General features: G+C 37.3%; 1 protein-coding gene across 2 annotated transcripts in view; it reads right to left on the bottom strand.

The window, feature by feature from the left end:
- The window catches only part of GALK2 (galactokinase 2), a 52,454-nt gene that overhangs the window by 26,561 nt on the left and 8,739 nt on the right, over window positions 1-17,154 (bottom strand). For both annotated transcript variants that reach the window (XM_082769401.1, XM_082769400.1), the window contains 2 exons: window positions 16,123-16,213; window positions 13,102-13,248 (listed from right to left, as the gene is read on the bottom strand). In XM_082769401.1, coding sequence (XP_082625527.1) covers window positions 13,102-13,248; window positions 16,123-16,213 — 238 coding nt within the window. The remainder of the gene's footprint in view (window positions 1-13,101; window positions 13,249-16,122; window positions 16,214-17,154) is intronic.

The raw sequence follows: 17,154 nt of genomic DNA, 5'->3' as shown, positions 1-17,154 counted from the left end.
CCTTCAGCCAAGATTAATGATGATACTTTTACACTGCTTACATAGGAACTAGTGAGAAAATGAAGGAGATAAACGGCAGAGCTGTGAGACCATTCTCTCTCACACACCAAGCCGTATAAGCTGGTATCAGCCAGGATGCCACATGTCCCCTTTTTCCTCTTGTTCTGAAGCAAAAGAGAATCAACTATGCAGCCTCCACAAGACCCACTGCAGCCAGACGTTTTCCAGAGTAACTTTGTTTAGATGATTGACGTTGGTAGCCGTCCCACCTTCCTTATTTGCCTCGCACTCCCCCACCCCAATAGCCAATATTTTGATGATTTATTAGTTGAATCCATATATGTACTTATCTTGTTAGCTTACAGAATGATGGTAAATTGATACTTTATACTATTTTAATACACTAACTCAATAATCAGAAATTATGGATTGAAGCTAACTCAGAAACTCTTTCTCACTGTAAATACTCTAATCAGTGGTGCTTGTCAGTTCGCTTTGAGATACTGTACTCCACTTACATTGTTTATCTGACATCATTTGTAATTATATGTGATTCACATTCTTTTGTGACATTTTAGGCATATCTTTGTGCATTCTGATACTTGCAGGTCAGAGGATACTATGGGAGTGTGGAATATCACTATCATAACTGTCAAAAGTAATAATTTACAGGAAAGCTTTCAGCCATCAGGCCAAGTCAAAACAGAACACAGACAAGCCATGGAGAATGGCTGAAGAACATAAACTTCTCAAAAGGAAGTAGGTCAAAAGTATACATGTCCTCACACCATAACCCCTACCAGTTTGTTTTTCTAAGCACAAGGTAACCACAGAAAGATGAGAAAAGAACTTTAGAAAAGTTGCAGCCTGTTTCTCAGTCTGGTAGCAAAGTCAGATTCAGATTCCACACTGCGGATGTAGCACCACATGACTTCAGCTAAGCAGCGGGGCAGGGACATTAGCCAGTACACAACTGTAAAAGGCAGCAGATAGAGGCAGTAAATCACCATACTAAGAACAAGGTATGTGCAGTGTGCCTGCCTGCTTGCTTGCTTAATTTCTGTAATGGCACCAGAGACAACGTTGTAAAAATGGTGCTTACATCAGTGTAATCAGGCTGAACTGCTTGCAAACACAGTAACAACCAATTTACTCAGTTCACAATACAGTTATGGTCAATAAGCCTCAGGCTGATAAGCAGAAGCTATCAAAAGAACATTAACAAATTACTCTAGAACTATGCAAACTACCTCTCTGAATGAAACGTCAGTGGAGTTTAGGTTGTCATCAGAGACCCACGCTGGTGTTTCTGTTTAAGTGGATCCTGTTATACAGGTGAAAAGACCAAAGGGTTTGTTCAGCTTATATGGGTGCTGTATAGGGTAAACGGCCACTTGTAACACCATTAATGAGAGAAAATAGAAAGAACAAACAGCAAAAATACTCTCCTTTTCTACTCTGCTTTTCCTTTGTGTATTTTAAAAATGAGCTGAAAAGGAGATAATACTTCTTTTATATATATAAATATATGTAACATATAGGAACATCGTTCATTTTGATTATTTTTAAAATAAAAAAAAAAACATCTGCCAGTGCCTTTTACTGAAGAACAGGTTCCTCAAAATTTGTTCTTCCTCTCTCGTCCCACATCCACTGCATTAAGTCCATTTCCAGTTTGAACCTGGAAGTCTACCATGTGTCCCTGTTTCACTACAAATTGGGAATAATTCTGAATGAAATGCTAATGAATGTAATGCTGTTTTTTTTTTTTTTTTTTCCCCCACTTAATGCTAAAACTCTCAGCAACAGTCCCACAGAAAGAAAGAACAAACTCTCACATGTAGCAGTCTCTCGATGAACTCCTTTCTCTCAATGAACTCCTTTTTACATTTGAAGGAGTGCCCATTTACAAACATCTGTTGCTGAACTGTAGAAATGCAGGCGTGTTCCAGACAGTTCTGCTGAACCTGCCTTTCACCCTTCTGAGAACTGAGCAATACCACATCTCTGACTTTTGCTGCCACTGGCAGGAGACATCACACTGGAGTTCATGAATATTACTCACTGGCAGCAACAGGAACGTCTCCACAGTGGCTGGAAAGACCATGCCAGCACACTGGTCATGCACACTTAAATAGGAGCTGTGGCTTTGCAAAGCTGGCCTGAAGTAGAGCTCCTAGGTACTCTCACTGTATGTTACACTCTTGGGCACAGCTGCCTGAGGTATTATTTCATTTGCAATTGCCAGATAAAACTTTGCAGAAGTCAGAAGTTGAGCATTTCACCCTTCACTTAGTCTGACTGCATGTCATCTCCATATACAAATCAGCTACCACTTGATTGCTCAAATCATTTAGACTTTATGAGCCTGGGCTTATTAAATAAATATCAGAAGTCTTGCAGAGGAGGAATGTTAGCAATTAGGACAGTGCCACTCCCCCGTCCCTTTACATGGTCTGGTGAATTGTGCCTGGTTAAGCGCTGGGCCTTGCTTCGTCCCAGCTCACCAGCTGTCCAGCTGCGTACGCTGGGTAAGAGCGCTGCCTGAGCTTGAGCAATTTTTGTTTTGAAACTCAGCAACGATTGGCAGGACCACCAAGTAGTAACTGGCAAGGGTTGAGAAGAACCCTCTCCACAAGACAGCCCAAGGCATCCCTGAAACATGATTTGGTTTCTAATTTAAACAGGCCCTTGCTGACACAGGCTGGCCTTCTAATACTAGGATGAGAAGCATGTGAATGGAGGGGAAAGCATCATCTGTATATAAAACAGTTTCTACTTACTATTGAAACAAATGGGCAAATGATTGCCTTTTTGCTAAAACGAGTGAGAGGGCGAAGGTCAGAGGAACTGAATTATTGCACTGGAAGTTAATGTGAAGACTAAATTGGAGAGCCTTGTGTACATATTTGATACTTGGAAAAGGACGGTCATATGGCTGAAACAGTGAGCTGAATGTCAGAAAGTCTGGGCTCAGTTTCTAGCTCCACATTAAGTTTCTTGTGATTCAGGGAAAGTCCCTTTAACTCATCATCACTCTGTTTCCTCAATAAAATTAGAAGTATCTTCCCCTTCTTGGTAATTAGTAAGTACTGCTTGGGATTCTTAGATGATAATGATGTAAATATATGTGACTTCATTACTAGAAACTGAAAAAACGTTTTGCTACATGAGTTCTCTGGCTTAAGGCTTTGACATAAAACTACGCAAAGGAAAAAATTGCTAGAACAGTGTAATAAAAGGAGATAATGAGTGCCTGTCCCAGGGCAATACCTTGTTTCCATTCAACGTGCAACACATAGAAGCCCCTTAAGGCACAACCTGTATGAATCATCTGTTATTTGCATCTCATGACAGGGTTTGTCTCACCTGTGAAAATACTGAGCTTCTCAGATCCCAGATTTCACTGCACAGTTTGGCAACATCTCAAGTGTATGTCTGAACAGTACCTTGGAATGCAGCATTTACTTCCCCCTGGCTACACCGTGGTTCCTGCAGGGTTAACTCGGAGCATTCTCATAGCCAGGTTTAGGGGAACCTCACCCCAGGCTCCACTGTGGCATCACCTACCAGGCAGTTAAGTTCAGAGGCTGCCAGCCACTCCTCAGTAGGGCTAAAAGTACAACTATCAGGAATAACTAACATCATTCCCATTGAGTTCTCCAGCAGCAGAAATAAGCCCTAAACAGGTGTTCTTGCAGAGCTACGTGAAAGGAGACATTTGTTCTTCATGACTCACTATGGGAAATAGCATTGAAAGACTAAACCCCATCTGCACATAGACTACACTTTCATCCCTTAAATTATGATCCATATGTAAGATCACCTTCTGCTAATCACAAAATATAAATAGTTTTATGCACCTGAGACTCATGAGTATGAGTCTCATGCCATCCCTAAAGCACTATTTCAAAAACATTAATAAATCATCATTTAAGTCTCCATAGACTTTTACATACTTTACTTTAAAAGCATTCCTATAAGGCTGCTGTTATCTTCAATTTAGATACACTACAGATATTTACATGATTTGTTCAAAGTCATACAAAGCCCAAGTAAGAATTCAAAAAACTCCCTTTTTCCAGTATTGCAGTTTATTTCTCCAAAGAACATGGTCTCAGGGAAACCACTGCAGAATGGGTTTAAAATCATTTTAAGATGATGGTAATGAAAAGTGGTACAAAATGATACCAAAATCAAAGTACAAAGGGGTTTGAACAGCAGCATTACAACTAGAAAACAAATGATTTCGTTAATTAGATGTCCCAGCTGTCTGTGATCCACATATGCTACTGCCCTCCAAATTTCTTTATTATTGTTTCAGGGAAGTTGTTCCAACAGGGCAGGCTAGACTAGGACATCATTTGTGAAGAACATCTATCGTAAAGACAGTAAGTCCTAAGCCATCACCTACATTTTTGAACAAGCAAAGTGATACATTTAACATACTTCAAAAAGTAAAGCTCAAACACCAGGATATGTTTTCTTCAATTTCATCCCACCCTCAAATTGCCTCCACCCTAAATCCTAACCCAAGCCAAGAATGGAGGTATATATAATACTCCTGAGTAAGTAACAGGTTGTCAGTTAGATAAAATAAATTAAAAGTCTTGGGTCAGAATAAAATTATAGAAAAACGTAGACTATATTAACAAAAAAGAGACATAGCAGGTCAGACCAAAGCCACATCTTGTTCTGTATCTTATAACAGAAAGTAGCCTCTTAGTATGGAGCAAAGGCCAAGTATAGAAGACATTTCCCCAAAACATTTTTTTTTGATGCACGGCTTCCTGAGCTGAACATGAATTCTGTACACTTAGAAACCAATGATGGATTTATTATACATGTATATGAATTTGTCCAGACTCCCCTTTAACCCATTCACAGTTTTAGCATGTGGAACATCCAGTAACAAGGACTTCCACAACTTCTCGGATAATAAGCATCTCCCATGTATGTTTTGAACATACACCTGACTAGCTTCATTTGATACCCTCTGGCATTGTGAGGGGTAATGAACAATTGATTCCCATTCACTATACCAATTGCATTAATCGTTTCACCTTATCATTTATCTCTCACCTCTTCTTCAAGCTCCTTCTTCCAAAGAGTCCTAGCTTACTTTTATGGAGTTCATCATTGTACCTTTAATTGTCCCTGTGGCTTTTTACCTGAACCTTTTCCAGTTTAATTATCTTGGTTTGTAAGAAAGGACAGAGGCAGACTTCCAGCTTTTCTAAGACTATCTCGGAGAAAAATTCACTGTATCTTTTGTATCTTTTTTGTATATATATATATATATATATACAAAATATATTGTATATATATACAATATATATTGTATATATATTTGTGTATATATATATATACACAAATATACAATATATATACAAAAAGATACATATATTTTATATATTTATTTATTTATTGTATCTTTATGTGGCAAACAAGCCAAACAAGCCACAAAATAGTGGCTCATATGGTACATACAGCAATGCAGCCTCTACCAGTTAGGAACCTGAACTCTTCCACCCCTTTCACTGAGGTTACTGTCCTGACACTCCAGCCAACAGGACAGGCTATGCAACCACGTCAGCCATGGCAAAATCCATTTGCTAAACATGTTTTGCAGTGGCATGGGTGAAGCACATTGCTACTTTCTGCAGACCACAGTGAAGGCTGTAAACATGAGCCATAATAAGCAGGGAATGGAAACTTAAATATCGAAAGTTAGTCTAGCAAGACCTAGAGCTATTTTGTATAGTTAGTATGTTTAGGCTCTGAGCACATGAGAGGGACGAGCAAAACATGACAGTAATAATAGCTGGTAGTGAGTTAAACCTTGAAATCTCCCTGCTGATCTGTCAGGAAACACTAAATATTGTAGCTCTTGAATGCCAGACCAGCTATGATACATACAAACACAAGCAGTACTTTTATATCTGTTGGCAAGTACACATGCCAGATTGGCTGTGTGCGCGTGGGGCATGTTTAGTGTCAGGGAATTACATGAGATACTAAGTTTAACATTTTTGTTGTTTATCCAATATAAAAGATACAGCACAATAAATGAGAATATCCCTGAGATGAGATGAGAATAAAACAATACAAAGCAACATCATTAGGAGTCAAATCTCAGTGCATACATTTCACTCACTTGCCTGATAAGCAATTAGGCATTTAGAAATATAAACGAAGCAATAACCTACCAAGGAAGCTGCTGTCTCTTAAGCGTTTCAAAACTCAACTCAGGTTTTAGACATCTTTAGTTGGAGCATTTGGACAAAGCGAAAATTAACAATATACAAAACCTTCTTCAGGCTGCTCCTTACTTCTGCACTCTTTTCAGAAGCTTAATTCTAAATTATGCTCAGAATGTATCCTATTGCAGGAGGCAGCACTTACCATTTTGTGTATCAAACAACTGGCCCCCATGTGCAGGCATAGGCTAGCCTTTGATCTAAGAGCTCTACTACCTACTTCTGCTTTTTGTTTGAAACAATTTAAGGTTCTCCCTGATAAGGAGCAAGTCAATCTTGGGTTACAAGGAAAGAAATTACTAACACTTAAACCTGTTTTATCTTTGAGCCACAAGGTTTCCTATCCAGCATGCAGAAAGTCTAACCTGGGAAATCATATTAGTGGAGATATAATTTAGTCTGACAAAGAAGGGTTGTGATTTTTTATTATTTGTTGCCTTATGTGTAGTTACTCTAGATAGAGAGATTACTTGTAATAAGCCCTCATCAATAGCGCTGCATCATGTTACCTTATTTTGTTGTTTTTTAATGGAAAAAGTGGATTGTCAGTAAAATACTTTTCATTAGTGTGTATTTTTCACTGTATGTTTACTTTTCAATATGAAACACCTAAAATTCAGGTTTTCATTTTCAAATGAATATTTCAAAAATGCTGAAGAACTGATAGAAGAGTATTTCTCTATTTCCAGGCACAATCCACCATTGTATTACATTTGACCTTTTATACCCTGATACTTCAGTAGCATGACAACTCACGAACCACCCAGTACAGCTTATTTGATTCTCTATTGTCTTATCATTTATTTTAGTTTCTTTCATTTTGATATTATTGATAATGACTATGAAGGTTTAGACAGGCAAAGATATTTAGGTATAAAATGTGTAATAAAATGTGTAATAAAAATGAACAAAAAAACACTTACAGAAGTTTTCCTAAAAATAGCAACCTCCTAAGGAATTATTTAAGTGAGAACAGACAAGGGAGTTTCGACTTCAATAGTCCCCTTGCTCACAAAGAGGCCAAGGGCCAACTGCTCTGATTTTCACTCAGTGCAATGGGTCTGGACAGTATGTGAACTGTGACAGAATTTGTCCCTATATAACTGTCATTGTCAATATGTTCCATACCACTGATCAATCCCTTTCAATCTCACACAGACCTTTAAAGAAGTAAACTTGTGTAAGCTTAAACCTCTTAAAAGAGTAAGACAATTAGTGAGTAGGAGACAGGCAAATATTTCTTAGTAAAACAGAATTAGCGTTGCTTAGTACTTTTTTGGAACAGCTTACTCTACATTACCCAGAAACCTGATATATACAAATCCAGAATGACAGCAACCAAAATAAAGCAGCCTTCTCTATAAAATGATAGTATTAAATTACATCTACCTCAGTGGTTTTATGTAAGTTCATTCCAGCCAAAGTTAAACATGCTAGATTTTCTATGTATAACAAGGCAGGAATAGTGATAACTAATGTTCAAAATGGAAAAAAAAAAAATCCCGTTTTAAAGTTTACCGTTCATGAAGGGAAGCTCTACGAAGAGAAGAATTCATTAACGAGAGTTATTTTTAGACTGTCATTTTCAGTGCTTCAAAAAGCTATTCAGCATGCATATTTAACTAACTGGAGTATTTAAATATCTATTGATCTATTGAGCCCAAAGTCCTGCATGTACATTTAGTTTCTCTACAGCAATACAGTAATGGCTCTGCAATGCAATTTCATTAATGCCTTCTCTGGTTTAATCTGAAAAGTCAGACTCTGTTACTTCTCTTTACAGAACGTTGGTAATTTTATGGCAAGTTTAGCACCCAGGAGATTTTCTGTGAAATCCTTTGGGGTTCACAGAATACAGGACTGAAAAGTGAGAACACGCATCTAAGAGTAAAAAAACATTTTCCATCACTTAAGTCACATTTAAAGTTAAGTTAGATGTTGATCTTTTATTTCTATCTTTGCATGTTTTATATGTTATTATATATATATATGCATGAAAATAACTTCTGAAATATACAGCACCATGTTTCATTTATTAGGGCATAAAATTATGCCCAAATTTTGAGGTTATTTCTACGACTAGGAATATCCTTATTTTTAATATCTAGTCTTGACTAGGGATAGATTGCAGAAAGTTACCATCTGCTTCCAGTTTGCATACAAAATCCCAATTAGCTAAACTTCATATATGTTTTGCAAGGTAATTATCCTTACTTTTTTCAGAAATAGGAAAGAATTTGTCAGATAGCATCTGAATGTCCTCATAACCACAGCAATCTTAGCTTGACTTCGTCTGCCCTCTAACATACTCAAATAAAAGGTTATCAATTTGGTTGATGAGAGATTATGGCCTTTGATTACTGTTGCTCTGAAGTACTCAGTTTCCCCTTGATTACAAACACACAGTCAAATTTAACAAGTTAAAAAACCACAAGTTTTAATTCCATAGGAAAAGAAAGGATTTTTAACATTTCTCAATATTAAAAGTACTTTAAAATACAGCATCTAGGTACCATTTTCTGTGTAAGCAACCTGAGGTTCTTACATAAATCATCTGAGCATGAATCTATCAAACATTTTTGATGCAGCAATATTATAAAACGATCCTAATCAGAATTACCAGCATATATTAATAATTTCAAAGTCACACTATCAGTATGACTACTCACAGATTTTCTTGTCAAATATTAAAGCCCTACTGCATACCAGGAAAATTATCAGGAAGGGGTAAAGTAACCAATTCATGTCCTTTTCTTATCATATACAGGCTTCAGAAATAAAGTAGAGATGATTCATGTTGGTCCCTCTTTTCTCCCACTGAAATCAATGACATTACCATGTAGTGTAGCTGCTTAAATACAAGACAACGTTGAATGTTTTGACAATCCCACACTCCAATTCAACTGAGCTGTAGTGTGATAATATTGAAGCCCATAGACTCAGTGCCACTACAGGTTAGACTGAGGTCCTTTAATCAAAATTCTGTCTAACTTATAATATAATTTAACTTCCTATGCTCAACATTTCACATTAAATTAAATAAACCCTATTGGCTTTATATCTATTTTTGCCAATAAGTATGTGCACAGCTGCCCAGTCTTGAGCAACAGAAAAAAATATTAGGGTGGCTGAAGAGAACTTAGTACCACAAGATTTAACATTTGGACAGCAACACTATCATCACATCTTTCAAGTAAATATAGTTATTCAAATGTACTAAATGATTTTCTGTACTTATTAATTCCTACCATGAAACACAAAGCTGGGACAATTTAGAGCATTATTCCATTTCCTTTACAAAAAGTATCTTTTCCTGATGAAAACTTGTACAAAAGATTGATTTTGTAACAGTAAAATAAAAATCACTTTAAAATCAAAAGCTAATACTGAGCATTGCTGTTCTTTGAGAGATGCCAGCAGAGTCTTACACTGGTATCCTGTTTGGAGAAGAAAAATGGATTCTTTTTAAGGATCGCATTCTAAATTTTCCATCTTGCTATTTCAATGCTGTTGTACTGCTGCAACTGGTTAGCACTGCACATCTGGCTGAATTGTCTTGAACTAGTATTTTCCCTAAACTATTGTGTATGTGTGTGATGGGTTTTTAAAAAAATACTGTATGCAAACTGAAACAATGCCCTATTGCAGACTGCTACACACAATAATTAGAGAGCATATTTTTTTCCTGATTTTGTTTTCAACGTCAGGAAAAAAAAAAACAAAAACACAAACTATTTTTAAATCAAGCCACCATGAAATTCTAACTATGTTTGTACAGTATTTTTCGTTTAGGGGTTTGTTTTTTTTTTTGGTGTCTTAATCTCATAGGCCCAAACATCACACTGGAAGTGTTATCTCACAAAAGCTCTAAATTTCAGCAATTTTTACTCTACAGCTACTATTTTAAACATAGATTTATCAGGAAAGAGAGAGCACGCAAATATTCTAATAAAAACAGTTTCACAGAAGCAAAACAGATAAATGTTCCATTCAGTAAAAGGTCAATTTTTCATACCTTTGGCTACAGAAGCCCTACCATTCAGCCAAATTTGATTCCAAAGCCAAAAGTTTCTGTCCTGCTGTTACAGCCCATAGTATTAAGATTTTGCAAAGTCCATCAGACTAATGAGGGGTAAAAAGTCAATCTTTTCTCATAAAATTACCACGACAGCCTACTCTAATGACCAAATATTGTTACTTATAAATGCTACCATTTACAACTTCTGCAAATCTAAGCGTTTGAAAATAAAATAAAAAATAAAATAAAAATATAATAATAATAAAAAAGATGGGGGTGACAAGACAAGATAAGTGACTATTTCTTCCTTAAAATTAAACAGAAACAAATATCCAGAGCCCTAAAAATGTAAGATCCTGGATTGCTTTCTAGCAGAAAGGATCTGGAATACCCCTACTTCTGTTCAGCTAAAAATTTCCCTGCCATGGGGGAGCTCCCAGCTGATACACAGCCAGTATTACTAGATCCTGCACAGATACCACTTGACACCAGCAACGGCTGCATTAGGAGCTGTAAAGAAGTCACGAGAGCACGTTTTATACTTCTGAGGGCTCACATGCCTAGATTACTCTAATTTATACTCAGACTAACACTGCCTTATATGAGGCAGTTCCACAAGGCTAAGCAGAAGTTCAGTGCAACAGCGAACCTGGATCTGGCTAGACATAAGAGGTCTCTTAACACTAAATAATAAATTAACCAAGAACACAACAGATTTGGGAAAAGTTTGAGCCTAAACAACAGTAATCAGTCTACAGAGCTGCCATCCTCTGTCTTACCCAGCACAACCAGGTGTCTCTGTCTGTACAAGCACACAAAATCTTCGACATGTTCTTAACTGCTCCTGTGTTGGCTATTGGGAATTCTCATCTGTACATTAATTGCTCATTTTTCATCACAAGTGCAAAATACTTGGCTGCAGACAGCTGGAGTTCCTGGCAAAAATGTGAAATTGTGTCTCTTGTGTTTGTGCAACTATATTTGAGACACAACATTAACTTTCAGCACCTTTTCCAACCAGCAAGCAGAAGGAATTTTGGTTTGATTGAACAGGACACACGAGGAGAAGGAAAGACATTCAGTAGAGTCTCTGTCTTTCTTTTGTTCCTCCACAAGTTTCTATAAAAATGCTGAAAGAGTTTTGCACCTTTCTTCAGAAAAAAAGTCTGGCATAATGCCAACCAGTACTCCCAAGCCATGCGTAAATTTACCTCAAGATACACACTGTATCATTTATTCTCGGGAGAAAGCAGTATTTCTTGGAATAATGAAAACCTGGCTTCTGGTTTTCCACTTACAGATTTCTACTACCTAGTAAAACTTGGGTTTTCTGACTTCTGTCAGTTTTATGGGTTTTGCAGATACCCAATACTCTCTGAACACACGCACTCCAGTGACTTTGATCAGGAGTTTCCCAGCTTAGCTCTTTTGGTTACCACCATCAGAGATGGTGCTGACCTGTGTGATAAGACCATCTCTGCAAAACCAAAAGCTTCTTGGCAAGCCAGGTACACAATTATACTATAAAGAAGCACATCTGTCACTTCCAACCCTCTTCTTGCAAAGCTGCACTCATCTAACCGGGGTCCCCAGTTCCATGTCTTCCTCTACCATTGCACTATGTCTCACCTCACAAACTACAGCCTCTGTTAAACACCCAGTCCCTTACTTAGCCTTTGACCACACGCTGCACCAACACAAAGCAGGGTGACAATGACTGTAGCCACATCCTCCTCCCTGGAAAGCCAGTGCACCTTGCCAACCCTGCTTCTTGCTGCCTTAGCCCTGCTTGATACCTTCCTGAAGCACTTTGAGTTGTGCAATGTGGCTTGGAGAACTTACTGTTGAGCAGATTGCTGCAGCTGCAGCAACATCGAGGAGCAAGCCACAATGGATCAGAAAAAGCTTTCTGTGTGGAGCTGTTTACCTTATGGCTCCGATAAGTGCTTGTATACAAGCACTGTTAACAGCTGCCATCACCATGTACCACTTCAAGTTGGCTTTGTACCACAACGTGGGAATGTCTGACTTAATTAGACATTAGGCACAAATATGTGTAACAGTCACATTTAGATCTGTTTTTTTCTCTTCCTGACAATGTTCTAATTTAAGATCCTAGTTTCACTTAACCAGACATTTTTACTGGAGAGAACTTCATTCCCATACAGCACTTTCAAGGACCATGACTCCTCCAGAACTTTTTATTACACAAGCCAAGTTCTGCTAACACTTGTGTTGGTAACAGGTCACATACTTGGGGTTTGTTTTTAGACTAATGTTTGTTTAAAAAAGTGAGGAATACATTTTGGATTATAAGTATGTTCATTCCAAAAAAACTGTGAAAAGAATAAGAAGAGTCAGATGGAAGAATTTTACCTCTGCTTTGTGCTGATTATATAATTTATCAAGAAATTGTTCCACAGGCCTCCAACAGATGCTATGCTGTTGCAGCCATGAAAAGTCATTCAGGGAGAGGGTAAAGGCCTCGGGGGTGTGGTCCACATGCTTTAGCACATATATCCTCAGTCCTGGCCTGCAAATAGCACATCTGGTCCAGGCATGGACCTCATGGTTGGCCAAAACACAGGCTTACAATAACGCTCCTTTTTTTCAGCTTTAATGTAAGCCTGTTTTCTTGCCAAAATCAAATCCTGCCAAAATTTGGCCAAAGATGTTTGCTCAATTGTGCAATATCTTAAGTTTATATCCAACAACTCTTTGCAAAAACAATTGTATCGTGTTTTTAATGTTTACAGGCATTAACAATATTTAATTTTACGTAGAATTTTACTGCTGACACTCTTGTGTTTTACAGTAAATTACCTTAGAGAGGGTTTTTCCATTAGCTCTTAGTGTCACGAGTCCTGCACAGCACACCAAAGCACTGGAGCTAGAAAGACCAGAACTTGGAGGGATGGTTCCATCTAGCAGACAATTCATTCCAGTTGGGTTATTAAGACCAAAATGTTCCTAACAATGAAAAAATAAACAATCTCAGTTTCAAGTACTGACAGGCTCAGGCTTGCAATTATCTGACACTTAGAAAGAGAATCTTTCTGCTGAGTTGCTGGAACCAAAGACCTGCTTCTGGTATCTCCAAAATAAAGTGAAATTTTCATGCTATTCTTTAAGAACAAAGCCAATGGTAAGGCTTCAGCCAAAGGTATGTCTGCAGTTCCTGTACACAAACATACATGGACTGACAGAACTGCACCCCAAGCAGAATTCAGTGTGGGCTAAGTGCCCAAGAATTTACCAAGCTTCGTGGGTGGGTTTTACAGCACTGGCTCAGCTCTGAGCTGTCATGGTGACAGTACCGGAGGTTACCAATCATTTGACACCCTCCTTTCATCCTTTTTTCCTCCACTCCTCACTAAATGCATCCCAAAGAGTTTGCAGTCCACTTCATGCCTCACTTTTAATGCTGGCATGTAGTATTAGGGAGCTAATCATGCTGATCAGGAACTAGTAGCCATGCAGCTGTGTTCAGAGCCAGATACTCGTATCTCCTGAAGCACCCACAGGACTGGCACTGAAAAAAATATAATGGTATTTGAAGAACACTATGCTTTAGGAGGCACCAGCAATGATAGATCTGTCATGCTAATTTTAGAATAAAATTTGAGACATTTTTACATACGTAACAAATATCACAGATAATATATTTAATAGAGAAGTCATAAATCCTCGTGTACATATTCTTTTAATTACTCTTTAGTTGTGTCTTTTTATCTAGCATAACTTTTATATAAATTTCTCTCTTTTGTTAGTTAGAAGTAAACACGCAGTACATACTAAAAAAGCTTTGCACATGTATGGGAGGTATATGAACAACTATATTCTGATACGGACTTATATGTCAATGAACTATAATAAAATAATCAGAAAAACAGTCAATAATGAGAAAAACAGCAGTGTTTCCATACAGAAGCACCCACCTTCAAAAGATTTCTACTACTTTTCCTGCAGTAACTTCAACCATAAATACCAATGGTAGAGATCCGCAAACACAAAGCACCTCCTTTAATGTTTTCTAGCATCACTTCAAATTTTAAATTTCCCTTTCTCCAAACAGAAGGGAATTAATACCTGAAATACTACTGCTGCCCTTCATGAGGAACACTAGACAGGCTTGTTCAAAAACAGAAAATGATTGAGTAACCAGAAACTGATCCACAGTTTTTGGACTGTCTTGAATGTGAATCAGGCTTGCAAACTTATCACGCAATGTTTAAATAGAAAACGTATTTTGGTTTCAAAAATGAAAATGGACTTTGCCAAGTTCTGCAATAGTTCTGTCCCAAAAGGATAGCATGTTCAATTTAATATAAACAGATTATCCCGCTGGACCCTCTAAATACTTGTATTTCAGTGTTTAAGTCTGTAACATTCATGCTTATTTTCTGCCAGTGCTTGAGTCTGAAAACCTGCTTTGCAAATTAACCTTCTGGTATAAAAGCTTGTCCTTAGGAAAGAAATCTCAGTAGCAGACTGCAAAAGAAGGAAAGTCAATTGGTCATGCTAGCCTTAATATAAGAAAAGATATATTGAAAAGAAACTTAATCTATATATCTACAGTCAATACAATTTAAATGCACGTGTTACTGAGCTATGTAAAATTGAAAATACTCACATTACTGCAAATGTAAGTAATTTATAGGGATCTAAACATAGCGGGGGGTCTGTTTAGGAACTATGGATCGTAATGAAGTGATTCGTGGCACTGATTGTTCCAAAAATTGTATTTTGAAGACATCAGTGCCAGGTCTAAAGCATGCTTTCTTGGCTGCCTGCAGTACTTATCTACTGCATCACTCTGTGGAGTGACCCAGATGGCCTAACTAGAGACGAGCTTCATGTGCTTTCAGAAGCACATTTACCCATAATTTGGGCTGGCTGTGATGACCTTACCTTGCTGTCACTCTTTATCCCATTGACCCTTCAAGAAATGTCACTGGATTGGCACTAGGCTGAGAAGTCACTGTGTTTTTTTTTACTCAAAGGACCATGAATCACCTGCAAAGGACAGGTGAGATTTATAGGAAGCCTCAATTCTGAGTTCAGGCTGCCTCCCAGGGCCATACTGACAATCAGCAGTTGGTTTCACAAGCAGTTCAGTCTTCAAGTCAGTCCGGAGACAGGCTAGCTCACAGAGGAGAAGATAAAGCTCAAATGAGCAGACAGGAAAACGTCTGTCTGTTCAGTGTTCCACCCTTTACCATAAGCGTGCCATTTCCTGCATAGCTCTACTCTTAACTCGCTTAGGAAATTTTGAAATTCCCATTCAGATTCCACACACTGAAAGTTTGGATAAGTAATGGTTCTTACTGGATAATTCCTTCTGTATGTGGTTTATGTACTTTCTGAGATTTCTTTTGCCTACTGCATGAGTCAGTTTTGCTCAGTTGTTGTGCATTACTTGTATGTTTCCAACATTAATGGAAACTGTTTTTTTTTTTAAATGTTTCCATAGGAAGAAAAAGACTAAAATATGACCCTTGTATCCTGACAGACATGACTCCAAACCTTTCTAAAAAGCAAATGTTAATTGCATGAGTCCAGTGGGAAGCTTTCTTTTTAACTTTAAAATACAAAAATGTCATCTTAACACAAGTTTGATCATGACTTTACTAAATAAGTGATTATTTGGTATCATAATTTATTTAATAAATATGAATATAGTTCTGTGCAAATATTTTAAAACAAAACCACTCATATCTCATCATTAAATAACTGTATATCAAGAAATGACAGAGATGCAGGGAAGTAGTTTCAGGGTGAATAGATATGCATGTCATATTTTACTTCCACATTAATTTCATAAGTTAAATGGTTTGGGCTTACCTGAATACCCTTCAGTCCACACAGGAAGTAGTTATGCCACTGAGATTTGGTTTTGTCAATCTGAATGTCATTAATACTAGCACTAAAATCCCTGCAAAAACAGAAAAACCTTGAGGTTTCAACTTGTCAGTAAATTTAGTCTGAAAAAACATGGCTTATTACTGCCACCTGCTGATGAACAAAAACATTTCTGTTAATCATTTTTTTCAGTACAATATTTTATTGTACAGATCTTCTTTATTAATCAATTCTATATTTTAGATAGAAGCATAATAGTATTTCCTAAAGTAACAGAAATTATTACACAAATACAGAAAAAAAACTGCCTTTCGCACCCGTAATCAAGGCAGCATGGCTTCCATCACATGTACATGCTCTCTTAATTCTCTTAGAAAAGTATAAATCTAACTAATCGTACCTGTCAAGCCTAGAGTAGAGATAAATACACTTTAGGCTTTCTTTAATCCCTGCTGAGGAATTCATCTTCATTACCTACGCTGTGAATGGCAGCTCATTAAAAGAGGCCTAATGCTGTAAAATTGTATTATGTACGTGTATATTACAAGATATAATTAAAATAATAGTTTATCTATTTCCTCCAGGATAACACTGATAATAGTTTTCCTACTGCATTTCAAAATAATAAAAATGGTAAACCTGAATGTTCCTAAAGAAACTAATGCTACAGATAGATGCTTTAAAAATATACATGGAGTGGTGTGCAGACGCCTTGGAGGGGCATGCATTAATCATCAGGAAGGGTAGATTGTTTAGAAGTCTATACTGTCAAACACCTAATAACTGTATCTACCTGATGCCAGTACAGCAGATGTCCAACAAAGAAAGAGTAAAGGCACTAAGAATGTCACGAAAAACTAACAAAAATTATTCAAACCTTGTAGGCTAAGTTGTGCTTTACAAGGCAAGGTCTGCCAAACAATATGAAAAGAGGCAGCTGGATTCCCTGGAAATATTTAGTCTTAATGGAAGGAAAAAAAAAAAAAAAAAAACTTTCAAGAAATTACATGCAAG

The sequence above is a fragment of the Aythya marila genome, assembly GCF_965140915.1.
Source record: "Aythya marila genome assembly, chromosome: 11".
NCBI classification, from domain to species: Eukaryota; Metazoa; Chordata; class Aves; order Anseriformes; family Anatidae; genus Aythya; species Aythya marila.
Note: the sequence above shows the minus strand (reverse complement) of the source record. Positions and strands in the feature narration are given on the sequence as shown.